At 40.3% G+C, this 11,191-nt stretch overlaps 1 protein-coding gene across 3 annotated transcripts; it reads right to left on the bottom strand.

Moving 5' to 3' along the window:
• Positions 1–3,697: 3,697 nt before the first annotated feature.
• Positions 3,698–6,671, bottom strand: LOC103710416 (U-box domain-containing protein 45-like). Of its 3 annotated transcripts, none has more exons than XR_604621.6 (3): positions 5,997–6,671; positions 4,949–5,923; positions 3,698–4,094 (listed from the first exon to the last, which is right to left on the bottom strand). XR_604621.6 is itself a non-coding variant. In XM_008796112.5 (3 exons), the coding sequence occupies exons 1-2, from the start codon at positions 6,518–6,520 to the stop codon at positions 5,002–5,004; spliced, it is 1,446 nt and encodes a 481-aa protein (XP_008794334.2). In that variant the 5' UTR covers positions 6,521–6,658; the 3' UTR covers positions 3,800–4,094; positions 4,972–5,001. The 3 variants fall into 3 exon arrangements, 2 of the variants coding, with proteins under 2 accessions (XP_008794334.2, XP_017699102.2); XM_008796112.5 differs by having other exon boundaries at positions 3,800–4,094; positions 4,972–5,923; positions 5,997–6,658; XM_017843613.5 differs by lacking the exon at positions 3,698–4,094 and adding an exon at positions 4,741–4,879 and having other exon boundaries at positions 4,972–5,923; positions 5,997–6,658.
• Between the last annotated feature and the right edge of the window lie 4,520 nt (positions 6,672–11,191).

Raw genomic sequence — 11,191 nt, 5'->3', positions numbered from 1 at the left:
TTACAGTTTGCAGGCATGTACGGCATATATATATACCTTCACATGCATACCCTTGTGAATCACATCTTTTCATGCTATTACGTAATCTCTGATCAATCTGCCAAATGTAAACATTTGAGAAGTAGTAGCAAATTTGACAACCACGGATAAATTTGCAAGCTGGTTATATTTGAATTTAGCTGAACAGTAGTTTAATAGAAAGGAATAAAATCATATAATGGGTATATTTCTGTTTCAGCAAATTTTTGGACTTATAATGGTGGCTCTGGTTTGGATATTACCTGGAGCCATTGACTTCGGGAGCAGTCTTGATCATTTGATATAAAAAGTCAACAGAACAAGGCACAAAAGTTCCATCTTGTGCATGCCTTCCTAAACTGTGAAGGTATATTCTTGGAGATTATCTGCCTTGGCTGTTTATAAAATATCAGAAAAACATTTTTTTAGGTGCAGAAATTTTAAAATATTTTTTTTAAAAGTGTATAAACAATAAGTTAAATTTTATAATAACAATTGATTTGTAGTATGTATGTATGTATGTATACCCGCACATGTACATATATATTAAATTTCAATATTGTGTGGACTACCTTTATTCTCCTGCCCTTGGCATGGATCTAGAAGAATTCCATGGGGGCATGGCGGAAGCTAATCAGAAGAAGACGGCGACGCAGAAAGCCAGGCACTTACTGCTCTAGATTTGATGATTGGGCGGGGCAATTCGGGTACAAAGCCTTCTCTGCTGTCAAAAATAATTGCAGGCACCTTCATGCACGGAACTTGGGTTGCAGTCAATCGACGACACCAAACGAATGCAGGAACCGAGTACGACTAGAAGGAGACGGGCCGGCACTGCTTGGGGGATTGATATATGGAGCCCACCACCTGTCCATCACGTGACCGTCTTCCACGGCAATTCCACTGCCGCATGAGACTGGCGTGCTGATCGGAGATTAGGATGGCCCAGCAAGCAACAGTCTTTTAGTTACCTCTCTCTCTCTCTCTCTCTCTCTCTGCGTTTTTCCTTTAAATAACATTCATTTGCTCTTATTGGATATATCATAGGGGGAACCAACCATGCAGTGTTCTTTGTTCTCATAATGGCGCTTGGATAGATGGGAACGGTAAAAAATATTTTAATAAACATGGGGCAAAAACATGCAGCCGGGGGTCGGCGTATGCTTGGGCTCACTGTTGTAGAAACAGAGCTTCGGGCTACATGGAAGGGACTGTCATATGCAAGGAAGTCTCTCGGAGCCGAGCCGGTGTATCTCGAGGGAGATTTTTCTGTGGTGATTGACTGGATCTGAGGTGTGGATAGATATAATAATGATCATCTTCTCATTAGATAGATCCGTAGACTGGATCAGGAGATGGACGGCTTCCAGGCAATACATGTATTTCAGAAGGCGAACAGGGCAGCAGACTGGATCGCCTCCTTCGTCGTCCGGCATTTCGGAGAATTTCTCTGAACATCTATAGAAGACATTCTCTCTTCCTTGTACTCTTTACCTTCTCGTGATTTGGCAGAATATACTCACGTTAGAGCTATATAAGTTACCGCTTTTACCAAACCAAACCAAAAAAAAAGAAAAGAAAAAGGCGGTGGCGCGTGAAGATGAGGGAGGTTGCTGTTGGGTGTGAGCATAGAAAGGCAACCACAAACCTCCGCCCCTTCCAGATTTACATAAGCCACGTCAACTCTGCTTCTGTTTGTTTTCTCTTATTTCTCCATCTCAGTAAATCAGTAAAATGTTTGGCATTATATTTCCTTTCCATCATTTTCTATTTGTAATGGGAATTACTATCACGTGATCCATCTGATCGATTGAAGAGCAAAAATATGTAATAAAATGTGACATTGTTTTTTCAAGTGGCTTGGACATGATCTGATGTGGATACAGCAAACAAGTGATAAATATATATTTCCCCTTTTCCGAAGAAGGATAGAACGAAGAGCATGAAACGAAATTGTTCATGATGTGCCGGAGCTCTTCTATTGTCACATAGGAACACTGTAAAATAATTACTAGCCTGCATTAATTAGCTTGCCAAATACCGGCAATGATTGGTGTTGGGTGCTAATCCGGATGTCGGGCCCAACGGGACCGGCTTTGAAGCAGACCGGTCCAGTTCGCTAAATGCATGGCGATAGAGACCAGCGTCATTTCCAGCTTAAGGATAGAAACCAACATGAAGAGGTAGTGAACTACTAATAGAATAACTCGCTTCACTCGGTGCCGATGGATATGAAATCTATAGAAACCTGTACGTTTAAACACCGTCAACATTTATTTGATAGGGTTGATAGTGAGATGATGCCCAAGCACTCGTAGAGGGTGGAATGAGGAGTAGGTGGCTTTGAATAAGCTGCCCGGATCTTGAATTTTTACATGGAGAAAGATAAAAGGGATTTTTTCCATGGGATGGGCTATTTCTTATTCAGTACTCTATACAGGGCTCTTCCCAAATCCTCATAAAGTGCATATCCGATCATTTGCAATGTGTGGATGCGAAAAAAATAAACTGACTTTTATCCAATGGCCATGAAGCTTAGAAATGACTATACTATTATTAATAAACATTATATTATTATATAATAATTATTAATAATATTACATATTACTATATTAAAAATATAATAATATTATTACTACATTATAATATAATACTATTACCAAATTAATTATTTTACTTCTAAATTTAATAATTTAATATTGATTATATTACTTATATTTATTTTATTTGACTATCGTAGTAATTAATGATGATATTATTATATTATATTATACTATTATTGTATTATAGAATAATTAAATTATTACTGATTATTTTATTTTAATAATTATTATCAGAATTATTATTAATATTGCTTAAATAATGAAAATATCTAAGAGCAAAATGAATTATTTTATCCAATCACTATATGAATATATTTATATCTGATATACTAAATAATATTTATTTAAATACTAAATAAATAAGAATAACATAACAATTTTACTCAATCAATGCATGCTAGAAAATTTACCTTCTCAACAAACCAACCTTAAAAAACTATCCAAGTTTTCAAAGTGCACCTTCTAGAAGTGACACATACTATGGACTGAATAATGACTTTCGCACTATAACAGCAGAAAATGGAAAAAAAAAATTATTGTGATGCTAAAATTATGTTTAGCTTGGTCCGGACGAATATATTCAAAAATAAAATGTGATCCCAACCACCTTAGAAAATAAATACCAGAGAGACATTCCTATCAACTTCCTTTTTCATCTCACCACCAGAAGCCAACATTTTAGTGGCTTTGGCACAAAACTTCAAAATCTTCATGCTTTCACAGGGCATTGCATTCCCAAGTAAAGAAGTGTCTTACGTACGGCAACTAGAGATACCTCCAAACATCATCCCTGAATTGCCCCTTTCGCTTTCTCATCCATTTCTTCCATCAGCACCAAACAGCTCAGGCATTAGAAAGCGGCTGGCCATGACAGCCATACACCACCAACCACCCATAATTCCAAAAGGAGTACCATTCCACCCTACCAACCATCAAGTCTCCCTTGCATCTCTTGCCCCTTCTCCTTTCTTTTAAGTTTCCTTGTTTTTTTGGTATAGGTTGTCCCTTCTATAGAACCGGCCCAATCCTTAAGCAACTGAGGCAGTCGTCTAAGGCCCCGATCCAAAGAAGACCTATAGCAGAAAAGGCCTCGAAGATAAAATAGAAAAGAAAAAGACCTTCTGTGAGTTCGTCTTAGGCCGGTCCATTGCAGAAAAAATCTCAAAGACAAAACTGCCTTGGACCTCTAATCCTACCCTTTTCTTAGAATACTAAAAAAATTAAAGAACTGAGATGGTTCATCCAACATTCAACACTAACTCTTTATACATCCACTCGCTCTTCTCTTATACAATCTAACAACCATTATCATTAAATTCACATAAAATAAACTCCTATAGACAGATCGAAACAAACACAAAGAAAAGAGAGGCCAGCTAACTTGTAACTATACGAGACCGTTACCTATAGAAGACAACGAATCGAGAGGGCTTTTCAACTACAAGTTTCTCCCCTGGCATTCCCTCCTCCCTCCTGTAACAACACGTGCATTCCATCAGCAAGCATGATTAAAGTAAAATAAGTTATAAATTAAACAGACAAAGTAAACCGTTTCAGCGGATTTTTGTATGCATAGCGTTGATCTCTCTGTAAACCATATGTTCTAGAAAGAAATTAGTTCAGCTTTAAGATCCATGCATGCTCTCTCTTCTTTTTTTTCAGCTCTAATATGCCATTTCCCGAAGACCTAAAGATTCCCAACTCGTCACAGTAACCATATGTACTGCAAAAATTATAATAATTGCTTTAATATCATGTTGAAATTACTAATTATTTCAAAAGCTTATGATAGAATAATATAAATTTATTTATATATTTTATATTTTTTTACAGAATGAACGCATGTGTTATCAACGAAACACCAAAATAGATATAGAATTACTCCAGAAACAGTCCACAGGATCAAAATAACGGCCACAGTGTAACATGCTGAAACCTTTAACTTTAAAATATCACAGCCGTTGCTCAAAACCATACCAACGGCCAAAGTATGTATATGTATTAAAAAGCGGGGGAATTAAGAGGCAGAGAAGGAGATCTGGCTCTGGTCTGCCATTCGGCCGTGGAGGTGGGAAACTGAGAAAACGGACGACACTTCCATCACTCACCCAATGACGTAAAAGGCCAGATGACAACAAAACAGAGTCCGGGACAAAGGGAGGTCTCGAAAACCAAAACCACCCATGGCTTACTTCTGTGGTGCATATCGTAGAGCAAAACTACGGCAGTAGTTTTGGGAAATAGGCCGAGGCCTCATTCTAGGAGAAGAGAGGAGAGAGAAAAGTTAATACGACGAAAATGGGAAGTAAAACAAAGAAGAATACAACCTTCCATTTTTGGTAATTGTCACCTTTGGTTTGTGGCTTGGTCCGCCGCTGGACTAGAAGGGCAAGCTCTTGGAAGTGGAGGAAGCGGCGAGCGCCTCCAAGTGATCCGACGTCGCGAAATCCTGCGGGAGGTTCGCCCGCCTCACGATCCTCCTCATGTTGCTCTGCAAGCTCTGCTGCACTAATTGCCTCACCGCCCTCCTCTCCTCGCTCATCCCCGCCTCCTCCTCCTCCCCCTCCGCCGCCCCTCCAACTAGCGGCGCCGACACCGCCGGCACGCCGCAGCACCCTCCTCCTCCCCCCTCGCCGAACCCTTCCGAGACCTGCTTCCCCTTGTCCACCCTCAGGATTTCAAGAATCCTGGACGCTCGCTTCTGGGCCAGGGGGCTCCCCAGGAGCGTGAGCTCGAGGAGGGAGGACATGATTCCGGCCTCGATCATGGCCGCCCAGTCTCCGTAGGACTTGTGGGCCATCACCATTAGCACGTACGCCGCCTTCTCCTGGCACCCCGGGGCGTCCGACCAGTTGAGGACGTCGACCAAGATCGGGAACGCGTCCCGCGATCGGCTCACCGCCCGCCGTCCCTCGGGCGCGGCGACGAGGTTGGAGATCACCGAGAGCACCCGCTCGCTCACCTCCACGTCGCTGACCGCCGCCAGGAGGCAGGGGACGATGTCGGCGTCGATAAGGTAGGGGGTGTTGGCGGCGGCAATTGAGAGGTTGAAGAGTGCCCGGAGTGCGTCGTGCCTCTCCTGAGAGGAGCCTCCACCCCCGGCGGTGCCGCTAGGGTTCTTGAAGGCCCTCACGAGGAATGGTATCGCGCCGGAGGAGCCGATGACCGGCTTGTTGGAATCTAGAGCGCTGAGGCCAAGAAAATTCGCGACGATCGCTTCGGAGACCGACGGGGAGCTCCCCGATTCGATCAGGCTCAGCATTTTGTGCACGGCTCCGGCCTTCACTACAGCCGCCTTGTTCCTAAAATTAGAACCTCTGATGAGAAACGACGAACTTATAGACCCCGATCGGAGAAGGAAACGAGAGCGCTTACAAGTCATTGCCGATCCCTAGATTGAGAAGGGCGTAGAGCGCCGAGATCTGGAAGTCGATATCCGGGGAGTCGAGCATTCCCACCAGGGGAGGGATGGCGCCGAGCATCGCGAGCGTCTTCCTCGTCTCCGCGTTGTCCTTGGAGAGCCGCCGCACCTCCCCGGCCGCCTCCTTCCTTCGATCCCCTCCCACATTGTCCCCGCCGCCGGACTGGAGCCTCCCCACCACGAGCTGGAGCTCCTCGAAAACCACCATCCTCTGCCTCGTCTCCGCCTCCACCTCGTCGGAGCCGGCCACCGAGACCTCCGCTCGCAGCAGCTCCGCTAGCCGCTCCGACCGGGGTTTCCTCGGCCGCTGCTCCGGCGACCCGAAGGCGGCGCCTCCCTTCCGCCGGTGCTTGGAGACGCCGCACATCATGGCCTCCAGCAGCTTCCGGCGGAATGCGGCCGCGGAGAAGTCCAGCCACAGACGGAATCCTCCGGCCGCTGCCAGGGATCCGGCATCTCCTCGCTCGCATCTGGCCATGTCGAAAATCCCTCGGGAGTCACATCGACGGCAGTCGAAAGACGACGAGAGAGCGGAGGCTTGGAGAAGAAGCCATGGCCGTACTCATCTTCACTCCCGAATGCTCTCTTTATCTCTCTTCCTTTTATCTTAATACGACACTATAGGTCTCTCCAGTCTCTCTCTTTGTCGGTTTAAATTAGGATCTAGCTAAATTATTTTTTTACTTTTAAGTGCGCAAGCTTGGATTTATTTGTTAATTTACCAGTTAATCTTTGTTCGAAGGGATTAATCTATATTTGTGAATAACGATATTGAGAAGAGGAGTGATATTGGTACTCTACGACTTTTTAGCTTTCTGTGTACGTGGGGGACAGACGTATTGATTTGTCGGAGTTTTAGTGGACGATGGGTGGAAATTATCAATGCGCCTTTTATATAAGCTGGCTTTAGTGAAATAATTTTTAGGGCGTCGATGTGGATTAAATTACATGAATGCCAATTCTCCTATTTAACTAGTAGAAGTCGGTTGGACGAAAGAGCGTGGAGCGCAAGTATGAGCTGAGTTAATGGGATTCCGTCACCGTTAGTCTCGGGGAAAGAGCGGGAGGTTGGTGAGGAGTCCGTACGGTAGCAATGATTTTTTCCTCCGATTCTCGGTACGAATGTAGGATTGTGGCGAGATTCTTGTGGGAAAAATGTTAAAGATGGAGGCAAAGTTCTGCACCGTTACTTGAATAGCATTATAACAGCTCTTAAAACATGTCCAACCTTTCAAATAAAGTGTATTAATATTTATTATCTTATCACAACAGCCATTATATAATGATGATAATGTCTGTTATTTAACATTCATATTAGTTATTTGAATAATTAATATTTTAAAGTTCATGTGACAGTTAAAAAAATAAAATATATTTAGTAAGAATTACTGGTCGGTATTTTATTTCCAAATAAACTAATAAGACACTTTAGCATGAGCCAACAGTAATTATTATTTTCGTGGCAATTGAAGATAGGTAAACTACTGGTTTTCCAGCAAAATCCTCTTCAACCTTGAAAAAGTATTTATTACCTCCAAAATCCAATTTGACAAAAACAAAAATGGGTTGATTGGTGGATTGCAATTAGTCGACATTTGGTTAGCTTGAACTGAGAGATTGGCTTGAAGTGGAGAATTTTACATACAAATAGAAAAGAGAAATATTAAAGGTTGCCGGAGTTAACCTAATGAAGGCTCTTTAATGCTTAAGTCAGGCAGAACCTTGATAGAACGATGAAGATTTAAGAATGTGTGCTATGTAGAGTGGAGTAGATATCAATATATGTACTTTGATGCCCTCTAGATCCTACGTATATAGAAGTTTGGGCATTAAGTTGTTGCCCGAAAAGAGCAAGCATGTTGAAATCATCGAACGTGCAATAATTGTCTAAACATGCGGGACAAGATGTAACTATCTTGCAACGTATCTTGGCATCTAATCATCCTTCTTAATAAACTTTAAGCATCTTTAGTGCATTTTGAATAAGAGACACATGGCTCATTATTATTGGTCGGCCGATTTGGTTATCATTATAGGTCGGGTGGTCTAATTGGTTAGTTTGGCTCGATCATTTATAACCTACTTTGATTTGTTGTGATTTGTGAAGGAACTTCAAATGTTCTCCGGAATGATCCCATAGATACATGAAAATTAGGGCTCGTTTGGTTCGCGGGAAGCATTTTCCTTCCTAGGAATATGATTCCTGGGAAACAAATTCCTAGGAAGAGGATGCCTAGGAAAGTACTTTTGGCATGTTTGGTTGACCATGGGAAAGTGACAAATTTCCAAGATGCTTATGTTTGGTTGGCCATCCACTTTCCTAGGAAAGTTATATATAATTCCTATTATGCCCTTAATAAAAATTAGGTTTTTAATGCCTCTTTAATGCTTCTTTAATGCTGAAGGGACTTTTTGGAAAAAAGTAAAAATTGAGTGATTCCCGCCTCATGGGAAAGTAACTTTCCCATGTTTCTCATGGGAAAGACTTTCCCATGAAATATGGGAATCACATTCCCATGGGAATACAACTTTTCCTTCTCTCTCCTTTGAAAACTCCAACCAAACAAGAGGCATCTCATTACTTTTCCGTTGACCACACTTTCCCCCCTTCTTTTCCCACGAACCAAACGAGCCCTTATAGGAAAGTTCATCCAATGTTAGAACCTGAATATTTTAATTCGTTTAATTTCTTTCCTTCCACTTTACCATTTTCATAATTTCCCCTGGAGAGAATGACGGGATGGGAATTAACGCGGGCGGCGGGGTGGTAAACTTGTGATTTAGTTGCGAATCCGTGTCCAGAAATTCTGTCGGTTGTTAGCTTTACGGAAAGGATGGGAGTGAGAGTGGGGCATTGGCCGAGGGTCCAGGTTTGTATCTTTCGCAATGATTGATCTTCTTTTGCAAGGTGGATCACTAGATCACGCTTCGCACAAATCTTCAAGTAAGCCAGTCATCCAACCGCATAGATCTCGAATACCTCCAACGCATAAAATAACGGAGAGATCACGGGAGTAGTGGATTTAGATTAAGATGGATTAAGATACAACGGTGTCTATAACTAATTTTCCTTTGCTGGCATCTGAGCATACTTGATTAGTAAAATACTTGGCTTGAAAGCACACGAGCCTAATCAAATACATATAAATATTTAATAATATTTTTTATTTATTAATTTAATATTTTTTAAATAATATAATATAATATAATAATTTTGTTTTAACTATATTTTTTTAATTACGATCAAGAATTGAATTCAAGCTCCAACTCGAGTTTGAATATGGCCCGATTGATTGTCGAGTTGAATCGATCACGAGTGTTGTTTTTTTTTTTTATATATATCAAATCAAGTTTAAGTATGAATATTAAGATTCGATCGTTCTCAAGTTGAATCTTAAGCCTAAATATTTTGAATTGAGTTGAGCTTGAGCCTCTAACTACTTGGCTCGATTGCACCCTTAACTGCAGTAGCGGTCTACTAATGTTGATCGTCCGCTCATGGATCTTTTTGACTGGAAACAGCTTAATGGTAGGGACACAACTAAAGAGTACTAGATGGTCTCCTATGATGTTTTTGATGACACTAAAATGAGCCAAGATCTTGGAGAAATTTGAAAGAGATGGGCATATGCTATGGTCTCAAGTAATACTGATCTAGTTTCAAATTATTTAGTATATTATTTTAAGGCACGTCCATTTTGCCGAGTTGAGTCTGCTGAGCGTCCATGACAATTGAAAAGGTTCAGCTGCGGAGAGAGAGAGGACATGGCTCATTCATTATTACTTCAGATACACTCGACATGTTAAATTTTCGTACAAAATATGATCGACTTCTTTGATGAAATACATCAAAAAACTTGAAAAATGCTATTAATAAGATCATTTTTTTGAGAATAATAATAATAATAAAATTACATGCATTTTTGTGGTAGGCAAAAATCAGCATCGAAGCATCAGACCTTATAATGGTAAACCAGAAGGAGAACACATATGCATGCTTGGGTTGGGAAACTCTTGTCATGGTTTCTTCTCTTTTGCTGTAGATATAAGGGAGCACATGCATGAAGTGTTTAGACAGGAAAATCTTAGGCAAAACAATCTCAAAATATTATAAATTTGATGAAATAGAGAGGATTTTTGAATGAAGATGACATGAGAATGGTAGGTTCAATCTTGTGCTGCAGAGAGCTCGGTTTAGAACCAAAAACAAGGTCAAGGACTATTCTTCATCTTTACTGGAAATGCCATTTTTTTACTGCTTCAAGACAAGAATGCATTTGGAGTATAATTCTTGCAAGTTAATTTGGAAAATTATAGTTTGAATTAGTTTGTTAGCATGACTTACTGAGAGAAAAGGAAAAATGATAGGTTATAGGAAATGGAGCTTGTGACTTTTAGTTGCTACTTGTTTTTCACTAGTTCAACGCAAACTATTTTGTAGCGCTCAAAACTTTAGTTTTAAACCATGAGTAACGTTTCCTATACCCCAACATCCATCAATATGTCTATTATTTTCTTTATGGGTCCGATGTGCTATTTATGGTCAAAGTGGTTGCTTTTGTCCTCAATAGTTCACCTAGATACTAGGTTTACCAATATTGATGTATTGTGGTGCGAGTCGCATTTTACGTGCTAAACTTTTATTTTTGTTTCTCTCTTTTATCATGGATAATTTGCTTTCTATTTTTTTAAGTCAAAGCTAAAAATATCACAAATAAATTGCATTGTGTTGAGATTTATATATACAATATTTTTAAGTACAACATTACGAAACTTTATAAATATCTTAATGTATAACATTTTCAAATGCAACAATGTAAGAACGAATACTCCATGCATATTTCAAAGCTTACCATATATAGCTCTCATATAATATATGCAGATGTATAATCTTCTCCGTGCATTAGATATTTTTATTTTTTATTTGATTTATTTCTAACAAACGTTTTCTTCTATTTTGGGTTACACACAACACTAAATATCATATTGAGCAACGTGCAACTCATATTTTCCATCTATCTTGCAACAAATAACTTCCTCCTTTGATGCATTTCAATTAAAGATAGCAATGTAAATGATCAAACATTCTTTTTGTGACCTTCTGACATTTTTTATATAACAATAGAATAAGGCTTCTAATATTTAGCTG

This window comes from Phoenix dactylifera, chromosome 11, assembly GCF_051530095.1.
Source record: "Phoenix dactylifera cultivar Ajwa chromosome 11, Ajwa_hap1_PhDact_Kaust_v1.1, whole genome shotgun sequence".
NCBI lineage: Eukaryota > Viridiplantae > Streptophyta > Magnoliopsida > Arecales > Arecaceae > Phoenix > Phoenix dactylifera.
This window is presented reverse-complemented; position numbering and strand designations above follow the sequence as displayed.